This window comes from Rhinoderma darwinii, unplaced genomic scaffold (genome assembly GCF_050947455.1).
Source record: "Rhinoderma darwinii isolate aRhiDar2 unplaced genomic scaffold, aRhiDar2.hap1 Scaffold_489, whole genome shotgun sequence".
Taxonomy (NCBI): Eukaryota; Metazoa; Chordata; class Amphibia; order Anura; family Rhinodermatidae; genus Rhinoderma; species Rhinoderma darwinii.
This window is the reverse complement of record NW_027464035.1, coordinates 127,204-142,165: the sequence shown is the minus strand read 5'-3', so window position 1 is coordinate 142,165 and position 14,962 is coordinate 127,204. Positions and strand designations below refer to the sequence as shown.

The window sequence follows — 14,962 nt, the reverse complement described above, 5'->3', positions numbered from 1 at the left end:
ATCCATATATATTTTGGAAATTCACAATCTAAATAGATATAAGAAACTAAGAGCAATAGTTAATACTAGAATAATAACACCACTCAATAATGATTTTTCTCTGGTTTAGAGATAACCTTGAGCCTCAGGACAGATATTAGGAATTGATCTACCTGTCATTTACACACTCTTATAATCAAAACAATCCTATTGGCCCCCTTGACTGTCACTCAGCACACATGATATTTAAGGGCGTCAGAATCGGCGGGTCACACCCCAAGAGGAAGCCGGAATGCCGGCGAAACGCGCGTCGGGTGTCCAGTCATATTAATGAACTCAATGCATAAGGTCCTAGCCTAATCTAATGCTACTACCAACAATAAATAAATAATTAATAGTCAGCAAAGACTCACATGTAGAAGCGCTGCTCCCTGTAGGAGAGCGGGACGTGTATCTTGATAGACGCTGCAGGGTGAAATCCCTGACAGCGCGTACAAAGCCAGCTGACTTGCAGAGCGGGCTAATCAGACCACCAATAGTGCTGCTATTCACGGCTTTTTCCGTAAAAACGGAGATATAAGATAATAAAAAGCAAGCAGCCTACTAAGGGCATGCCCCCACGTGGCGGATTTCCTCCGCAACTGTCCGCATCAATGCCGCACCTAATCCGGGTTGCGGATTACGGCTGCGGATCTGCCCAAAATGTGCAGTAAATTGATGCGGACTAGCTGCTGCGGACTGCGGGAAAAGTGCTTCCCTTCTCTCTATTATCAGTGCAGGATAGAGAGAAGGGACAGCACTTTCCCTAGTGAAAGTAAACGACTTTCATACTTACCGGCCGTTGTCTTGGGGACGCGTCCCTCTTTCGGCATCCAGCCCGACCTCCCTGGATGACGCGTCAGTCCATGTGACCGCTGCAGCCTGTGATTGGCTGCAGCCGTCACTTACACTGAAACGTCATCCTGAGAAGCCGGACTGGAGACAGAAGCAGGGAGTTCTCGGTAAGTATGAACTTCTATTTTTTTTACAGGTTGCTGTATATTGGGATTGGTAGTCACTGTCCAGGGTGCAGAAACAGTTACTGCCGATCGCTTAACTCTTTCAGCACCCTGGACAGTGACTATTTACTGACGTCTCCTAGCAACGCTCCCGTAATTACGGGAGCCCCATTGACTTCCTCAGTCTGGCTGTAGACCTAGAAATACATAGGTCCAGCCAGAATGAAGAAATGTCATGTCCAAAAAGCAAGACGCATCCGCAGCACACATGACATGTGCATGACAGCTGCGGACTTCATTGCGGAATTTAGAATCTCCATTGAAGTCAATGGAGAAATTCCGCCATGAGTCCGCAACCAGTCCGCCACTGCTCCGCAACAGACAGAGCATTCTGAGGACACCAAATTCTGCTCCGCAGCCTATGCTCCGCAGCGGAATTTTACGCATCGTCTAAACGAACACTTCTAAATAGAAGTGGAAGTCAATGGAGAAACGGCTCCGCTGCGGATTAACGCTGCGGAGCGTCCGCAGCGGAATTCAAGTGAAATTCCGCCACGTGTGAACCCAGCCTAAGAAAGCATACTACTAAGCGTAATCCTAATTGAATATACAGCGCTCACAAAGCACGATGATATACACAAGCGGCCTGGTCAGAACATAGCACGTTGATATATACAAGCGGCCTGGTCAGAATATTGTAATCTGCTGCTGTTCGCTGCCTTTCATAGAAAACAGACAGCAAGTAGCCCATAAATAAAGCAGATCATATAGTGACATTTTATCTGCAAATAAGCGAAACATATTGCTGCTGATCCCAACAATGAGGATCGGTGGTGCATGCTTTATACAACACACAAGCTATCCAGCCTAAATACCGCATAGTGCCACTGTGAACAGCCTCTTACAACTCAAGGAGGGAATTCATTAAGAGCACATCACAATCATAGCATTCTCTATAGTGCTCATTCACACAAGTTACCGCACCGTTACTACTTCTGTCAGAGGTAGCCAGCGTGGTGTAACAATACAATGTGGACTGCTGAAGGAAATGAAAAATTGTATAATAGACATAAACAAAAAATAAATACCGGCATTATAATTATTGCAACTCATCCTATTAATATGGATTAACAGCAAGTGCTGATATATGCAGTAAACATAAGAGAACTCTAAATAACTGACAATATCAATGAAATAGCAGGCTTATAGTGACACAATCGGTGCACAGCACAAAAGAATTAGATATAGTGTCTGTTTATCAATTGATAATGTCTCTAGACTAGTAAGCTTATAGTAACATATTCAGTGTACAGCACAGAAGGAATAGATACAATGCCTAGTTACTAATGGATAATATCTATAAAATGGCAAGCCTTTAGTAATACATTTAGTGCACAGCACAGGAAAAGAATTTGATACAATGTCTATTTACTAACAGCAAATATTGTAATTGTCAGTGCACACAAAACTGATACAATGTTTCATGATTGACAGCAAATACTGATTCACACAGTGCATACAATACACCAGTGTGATCAGATTTATACTTACCCCAGCAAGCAATAAAGTCCAACCTTATTGTTGTATGATAGTAGCATACATAAGACAAATGTTGTTCTTTAAGTGCAGGACAAGGGGTCCTCTGCACTGCTAAATATTTGACCTACATTGAGAAATATATAGAATTATTTTAGAATTATTTTAACTCCAATATATTAATAAAATTTATTATTTTCAATTTCTAATAGGAACTACAATTCTTTTCCCTATTTCCAAAATAATAAATAACATTAATTGGTGGTATACACCTTTGTGGTTCCCCAAAACTCACTTTGTATATATAAATAAGTGAGGGTATCTGCAAAATCTCTATTTTGACAAAAAAAGAAACAACAACGTTTGCCCCACCTGTATTACAATAATCCGGAACAGACAAGAATCTATAGTCTGCTCCACCTGTAATACAATAACCCGGCACAGACAAGCAGCTATAGTCTGCTCCACCTGTATTACCATAACACGGAACAGACTAGCAACTATAGTCTACTTCACCTGTAATACAATAACCCGAAACAGACAAGAAGCTATAGTCTGCTCCACCTGTAATACAATAACCCGGAACAGACTAGCAACTATAGTCTACTTCACCTGTAATACAATAACCCGGCACAGACAAGAAGCTATAGTCTGCTCCACCTGTAATACAATAACCCGGCACAGACAAGCAGCTATAGTCTGCTCCACCTGTATTACCATAACACGGAACAGACTAGCAACTATAGTCTACTTCACCTGTAATACAATAACCCGAAACAGACAAGAAGCTATAGTCTGCTCCACCTGTAATACAATAACCCGGAACAGACTAGCAACTATAGTCTACTTCACCTGTAATACAATAACCCGGCACAGACAAGAAGCTATAGTCTGCTCCACCTGTATTACAATAACCCGGAACAGACGAGCAACTATAGTTTGCTTCACATGTAATACAATAACCCCGCACAGAATAGACACCAGAGTCTACTTCACCTGTATTCATAAAACCCAGCACATACGTATTGATTTAATACAGATGGAACAGATTCTAGTGTACTGTAACAGACAGGACATTAGAGTACGCTCCACCTGTGTTACAAGAACCCAAGTCCCAGCACATACAGTACGCTAGAATCTGCTCCACCTGTATTACAATAACCCAGCACAGGAAAGAAACCAGAGACTGCTCCTTTCGTAATAGAATGACCAGGCACATACAAGACACTATAGTCTGCTTCACCTGTATTCAAATTACCCAGCACAGACAAGACACCAGAATGCTCCTATTTTACTACAATGAGCCGGAAAGACTAGAACTAGAGCAGGGGTGTCAAGCACTCGGCCTGCGGGACACAGAGCCGCTAATACAGGCTCTGCTCCGGGATTCTGTGGAATTCCCTGACATCGCTGTCCATATATGGACAGTGTTGTCAGGGTCTTCCCCAGAGCGGAGTCCCGGGCAGAGCGCTAGTATAAGCTCTGCTCCGGGATTCTGTGGAAATCCCTGACATCGCTGTCCATATATGGACAGTGTTGTCATGGTCTATCCCAGAGCGGAGTCCCTGGCAGAGCGCTAGTATAGGCTCTGCTCTGGGACTCTGTGGAATCCCCTAACATCGCTGTCCACATAAGGACAGTGATGTCAGGGGCACAGCTGGAGTCCCAGACAGATTGCTAGAATCGACTCTGCTCTGCGACTCCTGCTCTGGGCAAGCCCCTGACATCACTGTCCATATCAGGCACTGTGGCAGCATCTACCGAGGGCACCGTGGCAGCATCTACCGAGGGCACCGTGGCAGCATCTACCGAGGGCACTGTGGCAGCATCTACCGAGGGCAATGTGGCATTATCTAGGGGTGTGTGGCATTATCTACAGAAGGCACCGTGGCAGCATCTACAGAGGGCACTGTGGCAGCATCTACAGAGGGCACTGTGGCAGCATCTACAGAGGGCACTGTGGCAGCATCTACAGAGGGCACTGTGGCAGCATCTATAGAGGGCACTGTGGCAGCATCTATAGAGGGCACTGTGGCATTATCTAGGGGTGTGTGGCATTATCTACAGACGGCACTGTGACAGCATCTTTAGAGGGCTCTGTGGCAGTATCTACAAAGGGCTCTGTGGCAGCATCTACAGAGGGCACTGTGGCAGCATCTACAGAGGGCACTGTGGCAGCATCTATAGAGGGCACTGTGGCAGCATCTATAGAGGGCACTGTGGCATTATCTAGGGGTGTGTGGCATTATCTACAGACAGCACTGTGACAGCATCTTTAGAGGGCTCTGTGGCAGTATCTACAAAGGGCTCTGTGGCAGTATCTACAAAGGGCTCTGTGGCACCATCTTAAAAGGGGCTGCCCAATCATGACATTTGTGTGTCTGCCAAACGCTTAGCGACACTTAATTGCTGAAATGCAGCCCGTCAACTTCTATTTATTCATATATGTGGCCCACTTACCCGGCCGAGTTTGAGACCCCTGAACTGGAGGCTGTTCCACTTGTATTACAATTACTAGACGAGACACTAGAGTCTGCTGCTACTCTTCTACAATAAACCAGCACAGATAAGACACCAGTCTGCTCCGCCTGTACTACAATAACTTGACAGAGAACACACTTCAGTCTGCTTCACCTGTATCACAATTACACGACATACACTCAAGACACCAGAGTCTTCTTCACCTGGACCAATGAGGACAGCGCCACCATCTACACGAGGCAAAAGTGAATATATAGGTCATGAGTAACGCAGCAGTTCTGCACCCCCCAACCTCCCTACGGCTTCCTCTTCAATGTTTATCCCAGCTGTATATGAATTCATAATGGAGATTGTCGCCCCTTCCTGCTGGCTAGTTCTCTGTACAAGCAGAGCCACTTATCTGGCGCAGAACGTTTACATATCGGAGATCAGCGGTGAGAGCTCTGTTCTAAGGACCACGTGGGCAGCTCTTAAAAGAGCCTTTGTGGTTAAATGTGGGATAAGCGGCGCTCACTTGCTCTTGGCGCTTTTGCTGCTCTCGGTCTTCTTGGGCAGCAGAACGGCCTGGATGTTGGGCAGGACGCCTCCCTGAGCGATGGTCACACCACCCAGCAGTTTGTTGAGCTCCTCGTCATTGCGCACGGCCAGCTGCAGGTGACGGGGGATGATTCGGGTCTTCTTGTTGTCCCGGGCGGCATTTCCGGCCAGTTCCAGGATCTCAGCGGTCAAATATTCCAGCACAGCGGCCAGGTAGACCGGAGCGCCGGCGCCGACCCTCTGAGCGTAGTTGCCCTTGCGGAGAAGTCTGTGCACACGACCGACAGGGAACTGAAGTCCGGCCCGGGATGAGCGGGTCTTGGCTTTAGCCCGCACTTTGCCTCCTTGCTTTCCTCTTCCAGACATGTCTATTATCTGATCAGATCTAACGGCTGCGCTGAGACCGTCACTTCTTATACCCAGATGGAGCAGAGGGCTTCTTCTCTGATTGGCCGCATCTAAAACTTATATTCAACGCCAGACGCTGTAGCCAATGAGGAAGTAGAATATTTCTATAGACTCGCAGATAACACGACGCCCCCTCCTCCGTCTCTACCAATAGGAACATCTCCCGCCTGAACTCAAATGGAGCAGGAATAAAGCAGCAGCGGATTCTTCTCATTAGGCGCCAAGTAATGTGCCCCGTCCCTGCAGTAAGAACCCAAAGGCTCTTCTAAGAGCCCCCACCAAGTCTACAACAGAGCTGCCGCCTCCATCTTGTGCTTATTCGTGCGCATGTCTTTATTCCCGCTGGTCTCCCATGTCTGGAAGAGTCGTTCAGTCCGTGCAGCCGCTCCTTCATGCTGCAGGATATGGGGGGACATTCCCGGGTGTGATAGCGCAGAGCTGCTGCTGCATTAGGGTCTTATCTGCGGGCTGCACGGGCTGATTCTTCTCTATCCAACGATACCGTGAAACGCACAATTCCAACGTCCGCTACCAATCTCCAGTATAAAGGTGGTGACGAACAAACCTGTAACACGTCTTTATTACATCCGTATCGTTCCCGAATTACCGGCATTATGTCCCTGTCCTCTCATGTGACCGGCATATTGTCCCTGTTCCCTAATATTACCGGCATTATGTCCCTGTTCCCTCATCTTACCGGCATTATGTCCCTGTCCACTCATGTGACCGGCATAATGTCCCTGTTCCATCATATTACAGGCATTATGTCCCTGTCCTCTCATATTACCGGCATTATGTCCCTGTTCCATCATATTACCGGCATTATGTCCCTGTTCCTTCATATTACAGGCATTATGTCCCTGTTCCTTCATATTACCGGCATTATGTCCCTGTTCCATCATATTACAGGCATTATGTCCCTGTTCCTTCATATTACAGGCATTATGTCCCTGTTCCTTCATATTACAGGCATTATTTCCCTGTTCCTTCATATTACAGGCATTATGTCCCTGTTCCTTCATATTACCGGCATTATGTCCCTGTTCCATCATATTACAGGCATTATGTCCCTGTTCCTTCATATTACAGGCATTATTTCCCTGTTCCTTCATATTACAGGCATTATGTCCCTGTTCCTTCATATTACCGCATTATGTCCCTGTTCCTTCATATTACAGGCATTATGTCCCTGTTCCTTCATATTACCGGCATTATGTCCCTGTTCCATCATATTACAGGCATTATGTCCCTGTTCCTTCATATTACAGGCATTATTTCCCTGTTCCTTCATATTACAGGCCTTATGTCCCTGTTCCTTCATATTACAGGCATTATTTCCCTGTTCCTTCATATTACAGGCATTATGTCCCTGTTCCTTCATATTACCGGCATTATGTCCCTGTTCCATCATATTACAGGCATTATGTCCCTGTTCCTTCATATTACAGGCATTATGTCCCTGTTCCTTCATATTACAGGCATTATTTCCCTGTTCCTTCATATTACAGGCATTATGTCCTTGTTTGTAGCCTCAAACTCTGGTTGACTGGTTATTGTAATACGGGTGGAGCAAACTTTGTTTTGTGCAAGATTATTGTAACAGCAAAGTCTGTATTACAATACCCGGCACAGAGGAGACACCAGAGTCTGCTCCACTTGTATTACAACACCCGGCACAGAGGAGACACCAGAGTCTGCTCCACCTGTATTACAATAACCACCCTTTACCCAGTCCTCGCCAGTGTGATTGCTTGTTCTCTATCGGCGTCAAGCAGTTTCCCTGGCATCTGTTATAAATCTGACTACTACCCTCATCATTGTTATTTACAGATGTCCCATGCTTCCTTCCGTCTCCTAATGTACAATGCTCCGTTTCTTCTGGACAATGTGATATTATGACGGGTCATCTGCCCGCAGGATCCGTGTCCCGGCTTCCTCACACGCGGCAATGTCCCTCCCTGTCCGGCAGCCACATAATGTATGAAGCAGCATCTGCACCGACACGAGAGCGGCCGCACATAGAACAGGGGGACTAGCGGGAGGCCAGACAATAGCAGGCACAGCTCTGTTGTAGACAAGGTGGGTGGCTCTTAGAAGAGCCTTTGTGTTCTTACTGCAGGGACGGGGCACATTACTTGGCGCTGGTGTACTTGGTGACGGCCTTGGTGCCCTCGGACACGGCGTGCTTGGCCAGCTCTCCAGGCAGCAGCAGGCGCACGGCAGTCTGGATCTCCCGGGAGGTGATGGTGGAGCGCTTGTTGTAGTGAGCCAGGCGGGAGGCTTCCCCTGCGATGCGCTCGAAGATGTCATTGACGAAGGAGTTCATGATGCCCATGGCCTTGGACGAGATGCCGGTGTCAGGGTGGACCTGCTTGAGCACCTTGTACACGTAAATGGCGTAGCTTTCCTTCCTGCTCTTTCTCCGCTTCTTGCCGTCCTTCTTCTGTGTCTTGGTCACGGCTTTCTTGGAGCCTTTCTTGGGCGCCGGGGCAGACTTGGCGGGCTCAGGCATGATAACACACTGCAATCTCCTCTCAACTGAGATAACGGAATACTTTACCCTCCCACCGCTGCTGTATTTATACACGGGCTATGCAAATGAGCAACGCTGTCTGACCGCTGTTCTACTGGAAGAGCAAGTCATGTGACCTATGGATTCGTCATAAGCCACTCCCAGGGCAGCTAATTGGTGGTTCCCACAAGTCTGTTCTCTGTTGGTGGATTTAAATCTATCCGATCACAGGAGCTGGTGAGCGGTGCAGTAGTTAACTACTGCCTCGTGTAGATGGTGGCGCTGTCCTCATTGGTGCACTAACTATACTGTACAGAACACATTAATAGTACAACTACTCCAGTGATTCATGTTCATGATCTACAACTCGCCCCCGACTACATAGTGTCTTAAATTATATCTTCCAGTCTCAAGAGCTTTGTCACAATTCGGTCCTCCTGGAGTATAACCACCATCATCCCGGGTGTTTAGGCTAAGATTCCATCCCCGCGTCATGTACGGATAAGAGCAGTTCCTAATCTACAAAGGAGAAGTCCTACGAGGGGTCTGCGGCAATGCTTTATATGTACAGGAGACGCTATTAGGGTAACAAACCATTCCTATCAAGGACTCTTATTGCTTCTAATTCTGCCCTGGTGTACACCACCAACTAAATGTGAACAAATGAAAAAGGGAGGGGAAGAGAAGGGCAAGAAGCGCACGGATCAAAGGATCTCTTGAATTAAGAAAAATTATAGATCAATAAAACAACGAGCTTAGAGCGGTATATTCTACCTAACAGGGAAGGGGTGAACGGTCCCTATGTAGAGAACACCCCATTTAATGAACAAATCCCATTCAGCATTGTGACTTATCGTAGATGAATGGGAATGAAAGGGAAAGGTACATAAATCAAATATCAAAAGTGGGGGCATAAAGGGGACAAACCGGGCTGTAATGTTTGTTTCCCTCAAGTACCGCACTATTGGAGCTCTGATATTAGATGTTACTTCTGAATAGAGCTGCATCAATTTGTCCTTTTCATTCTCTGAATGCGTCTCAGTAAATGTTACTCTGCAGCAACTTCATGCGTTAGTGGGATGAGGGGAGTCCTAAGTATAGACAACGCACAGTGTTAGTACGAAGTAGAAATAGGTGCATTCTGTTTCCTGTCATTGTATTGCCAGCAGCGCGATTATACCAGCAGTCTGGCAAAGTGACATACAAGACAATGCAAGTCCATACTTATGTGAAACTTGGTGCTACAAATTGCTAGTTTGTTCGTTCGTAACATTTGTAGCAATGAGAGCAGCTTGGAAAACACTGGCCCTCCAACATTGGGTTTTACTCTTGTAAAATGCCGTATCAGCTGCATCAGTTTCTCCTTTTTCATTCATTGAATGCGTCTCACTAAATGTTGCTCTGCAAGAAACTGCACGCGTTACTGTAATAAAGTGAGTCCTATATAGGGACAGCAGACAGATTCATTATTAGTACTAGAGGTTACTAGATTTATTGCCAGCAGCCTTATTAATCCCAGCCGTCCGGCAGAATGAGATACGGGCCGAGCCGATACTTCTGTCAAAGTTGGTCCCAGTAACAGATTTATTGTTTGTTGTAAGAATCTGGTAACATTAGTAGCAGTGACAGCAGCTAAGAAAACACTGGCCCTCTCTCCAAGGATTGCGGAAAGCACTTTGCCCAGCAGCAAGCTGGACGCCGAAGAAGCAACACCGCAAGTCCGCTGTTTGATCCACTGCTCGTGCGCTTATACAGCGCTATGAGCAACTGAGCGGATATTCAGCGGTGAGTTTCTGCCACTCCTGTACGTGCAGGCATCGGCACAAACGGCGTCCGGCAGCGCCGCTACGAGGATGTGTATTCCTGCCGGAGGATCACTCGGCAGCAAGTATAGCACTAAGGCACTCTTTCCCTTCAGATTAAGGCTATGTTCACACGGAGTATTTTGGGGGAGGAATATCTGCCTCAAAATTCCGTTTGGAACTTTGAGGCAGATATTCCTCTCCCTGCACGCCGATTTTCAGGCTTGGTGATGCCCTGGATGTTATCACGGAGCACCTTCCTGTGCAGGAATTATGTCCCTATTCCTTCATATTACCGGCATTATGTCCCTGTTCCTTCATATTACCGGCACTATGTCCCTGCTCCCTCATCTTACCGGCATTACGTCCCTATTCCTTCATATTACCGGCATTATGTCCCTGCTCCCTCATCTTACCGGCATTACGTCCCTATTCCTTCATATTACCGGCATTTTGTACCTGTTCCTTCATCTTACAGGCATTATGTCCCTGTTCCTTCATCTTACAGGCATTATGTCCCTGTTCCTTAATATTACATCCATTATGTCCCTGTTCCTTCATCTTACAGGCAATATGTCCCTGTTCCTTTTTATTACAGGCATTATGTACCTGTTCCTTCATATTACCGGCATTATGTCCCTGCTCCCTTATCTTACCGGCATTACGTCCCTGTTCCTTCATATTACCGGCATTATGTCCCTGTTCCTTCATCTTACAGCCATTATGTCCCTGTTCCTTTATATTACAGGCATTTTGTCCCTGTTCCTTCTTATTACCGGCATTATGTCCCTGTTCCTTCTTATTACCGGCATTACGTCCCTATTCCTTCATATTACCGGCATTATGTCCCTGTTCCTTCATCTTACAATCATTATGTCCCTGTTCCTTCTTATTACAGGCATTATGTCCTCCAGTACCATCACCCTCTGGTCTATCTGCTTCATGTCATACTATGAAAGAATGCTCTAGAGATTGACATGTGAGAGGACTGTGTCTGGAAATGACAGCTCCTGTACACTCGGAGTCGTCTGCTGATGGAGAATGGGATTCGTCCGGTGAGAAAAAAATGTTTTCCCTTCTGAGGAACGTATCCATTTTTAGGTTGGGTTTTGTGCGGCCCAGTAGTTCTCCGTTTGTCCCCGATTCCACCCTTCGTGGCCGGGTTTTACCCGTTTAGCTGGAGGATTGCGGCATCTTGGTGAAGAGCTCTGGAATCAGGCGACCATCACACAGCGCGGCTAGCTCTGACCCACAACTTACTTTATTTCATCAGAAAACTTGGAATCTGAAGAAAGTTCACGCTCCACAACTTACTCAAAGCATCCTCTCAGGTCTCCCAGAACTCTTTCCTAGAGGGGACATCAGAGGGTCGGGACTGTTACTCATGTTTCCCGATTCGTGTTGGATTTCTATTTGTAGTTACAGCAGGTTGCCAAGCAACCCAACTCACACTAGCAATGTCTTCCTGCTAGGGGCCACAGTTCCATGCTTCCAGCCACATTAAGTTGCCATTGAAACAAGCCCAGCCGCCCATTTAAAGAGGGATCCAACCTGCCATCCCTTACCTGCAAATGAAGGTACTTCCTTGTGTTTCACTGGTTGTTCTGGACTTCAATCATCCGCTTGTTGCTGTATTCTGCCCCTCTCTCGCTCCTTTTGATTTCTTGTCTGGTACATGTAGCTCTACTCCGGGTTTTCACTACTCCGGGTTTTGACCCCTGGTCTGTACTGTGACTACGTCCTCGTCTTGTCATATCCTTATTGCTCTCTTAGTGATGACCCTTAGCTCTGTTCCGGACTGCGCCTCTGATCTTGCCACTAACATCCCTATGCAACGCTCCGCTGCCAATTTGTCATTACTCTCGGGACTGCAACCTAGGAATCCAAACGGGAAAATCAATACCTCCTTGCTGGGGTTAAAGGTGAGGAAGAGGGAGATTCCTTAAACTCCACAGTTTAAATTAGCGAGCACCAAACGTGACAACGTGCACGGGACATAATGCCGGGAATATGATGGAACAGGGACATTATGCCGGTAATATGAGAGGACAGGGACATAATGCCAGTAATATGAGGGAACAGGGACATAATGCCAGTAATATCAAGGAACAGGGACATGAAGCCTGTAATATGAAGGAACAGGGACCTAATGCCGGTAATATGAAGGAAAAGGGAAATATTGCCTGTAATATAAAGGAACAGGGACATAATGCCTGTAATATGAAGGAACAGGGACATTATGCTGGTAATATGAGAGGACAGGGACATAATGCCAGTAATATGAGGGAACAGGGACATTATGCCGGTAATATGAGAGGACAGGGACATAATGCCAGTAATTGGAGGGAACAGGGACATTATGCCGGTAATATGAGAGGACAGGGACATAATGCCGGTAATATGAAGGAACGGGGACATTATGCCGGTAATATGAGAGGACAGGGACATAATGCCGGTAATATCAAGGAACAGGGACAAGAAGCCTGTAATATGAAGGATACTAGCGCTCTGCCCGGGACTCCGCGCTGGGGAAGACCGTGACCACACTGTGGAATTCCCTGACATCGTTGTCCAGATATGGACAGAGTCCCGGAGCAGAGCCTGTATTAGCGGCGCTGTGTCCCGCGGGCCGAGTGCTTGACACCCCTGCTCTAGTTCTAGTCTATTCCGGCTCATTGTAGTAAAAGAGGAGCATTCTGGTGTCTTGTCTGTGCTCCACATGTATTCAAATTACCCAGCAGACTATGGTGTCTTGTCTGCTCCTTTCGTAATAGAATGACCAGGCACAGTCTCTGGTGTCTTTCCTGTGCTGGGTTCTTGTAATACAGGTGGAGCAGATTCTAGCGTACTGTATGTGCTAGGACTTGGGTACTTGTAATACAGGTGGAGCAGATTCTAGCGTACTGTATGTGCTGGGACTTGGTTTCTTGTAATACAGGTGGAGCAGATTCTAACGTACTGTATGTGCTGGGACTTGGTTTCTTGTAATACAGGTGGAGCAGATTCTAGCGTACTGTATGTGCTGGGACTTGGTTTCTTGTAATACAGGTGGAGCAGATTCTAGCGTACTGTATGTGCTGGGACTTGGTTTCTTGTAATACAGGTGGAGCAGATTCTAGCGTACTGTATGTGCTGGGACTTGGTTTCTTGTAATACAGGTGGAGCAGATTCTAGCGTACTGTATGTGCTGGGACTTGGTTTCTTGTAATACAGGTGGAGCAGATTCTAGCGTACTGTATGTGCTGGGACTTGGTTTCTTGTAATACAGGTGGAGCAGATTCTAGCGTACTGTATGTGCTGGGACTTGGTTTCCTGTAATGCAGGTGGAGCAGATTCTAGCGTACTGTATGTGCTGGGACTTGGGTTCTTGTAACACAGGTGGAGCGTACACTAATGTCTTGTCTCTTACAGTACACTAGAATATGTTCCATCTGTATTACATCAATACGTATGTGCTGGGTTTTATGAATACAGGTGAAGTAGACTCTGGTGTCTATTCTGTGCGGGGTTATTGTATTACAGGTGAAGCAAACTATAGTTGCTCGTCTGATCCGAGTTATTGTAGTACAGGTGGAGCAGACTATAGTTGCTAGTCTGTTTCCGGGTTATTGTATTACAGGTGGAGCAGACTATAGTTGCTAGACTGTTCCGGGTTATTGCAATACAGGTGGAGCAGACTATAGTTGCTTGTCTGTGCCGGGTTATTGTATTACAGGTGAAGCAGACTATAGTTGCTAGTCTGTTTCCGGGTTATTTTATTACAGGTGGAGCAGACTATAGTTGCTAGTCTGTTCTGGTTTATTGTAATACAGGTGGAGCAAACTTTGTTGTTTCTTTTTTTTGGTGCAAGGTTATTGTAGCCGCAAACTCTAGTGTGTTTAGTCGTTATTGTAATTGCCTGGTTATTGGAGGAGCAGTCTCTGGTTTCTTCTACACGCTGTAATAGAATAGGGACATAATGCGGTAATAGGAGGGAACAGGGACATAATGCCGGTAATAATAAGGAACCGGGACATAATGCCGGTAATATGAAGGAATAGGGACATAATGCCGGTAATATGAAGGAACAGGGAAATAATGCCTGTAATATGAAGGAACAGCGACATAATGCCGGTAATATGAAGGAATAGGGACATAATGCCGCTAATATGAAGGAACAGGGACATAATGCCGGTAAAAGGAAGGAACAGGGACATAATGCCGGTAAGGTGAGTGAATAGGGACAAAATGGCGGTAAGATGAGGGAACAAGGACATAATGCCGGTAATTAGAAGGAACAGGGACATAATGCCGGTAATATAAAGGAACAGGGACATAATGCCGGTAATTAGAAGGAACAGGGATATAATGCCGGTAAAATGAAGGAACAGGGGCAAAATGCCGGTAAGATGAGGGAACAAGGACATAATGCCGGTAATAAGAAGGAACAGGGACATAAAGCCTGTAATATGAAGGAATAGGGAAATAACACATGTAATATAAAGGAACAGGGATATAATGCCGGTAATATGAGGGAACAGGTCCATATTGCCAGTAATATGAAGGAACAGGGAAATAATGCCGGTAAAATGAGGGAACAGGGACATAATGCCTGTAATATGAAGAAACAGGGACGTAATGCCTGTCATATGAAGGAACAGGGACGTAATGCCGATAAAATGAAGGAGCCGGGACGTAATGCCAGTAATATGAAGAAACAGGGACGTAAT

The 14,962-nt window shown here is 46.2% G+C and overlaps 2 protein-coding genes across 2 annotated transcripts; both read right to left on the bottom strand.

The window, feature by feature from the left end:
- Window positions 1-5,504: 5,504 nt before the first annotated feature.
- On the bottom strand, window positions 5,505-5,897 carry LOC142720066 (histone H2A type 1-like). Its single transcript, XM_075848796.1, has one exon. It carries the CDS (start codon window positions 5,895-5,897, stop codon window positions 5,505-5,507), a length of 393 nt encoding a protein of 130 aa, XP_075704911.1.
- A 2,173-nt stretch (window positions 5,898-8,070) lies between these two features.
- LOC142720074 (histone H2B 1.1) lies at window positions 8,071-8,462 on the bottom strand. The gene has a single exon (XM_075848803.1). The coding sequence runs from the start codon at window positions 8,449-8,451 to the stop codon at window positions 8,071-8,073; it is 381 nt and encodes a 126-aa protein (XP_075704918.1). The 5' UTR covers window positions 8,452-8,462.
- Window positions 8,463-14,962: the final 6,500 nt, after the last annotated feature.

Excerpts from the sequence above, each read along its gene's own strand:
- LOC142720066 (XM_075848796.1), bottom strand. The coding sequence starts at position 5,897 with ATGTCTGGAAGAGGAAAGCAAGGAGGCAAAGTGCGGGCTAAAGCCAAG.
- LOC142720074 (XM_075848803.1), bottom strand. The coding sequence starts at position 8,451 with ATGCCTGAGCCCGCCAAGTCTGCCCCGGCGCCCAAGAAAGGCTCCAAG.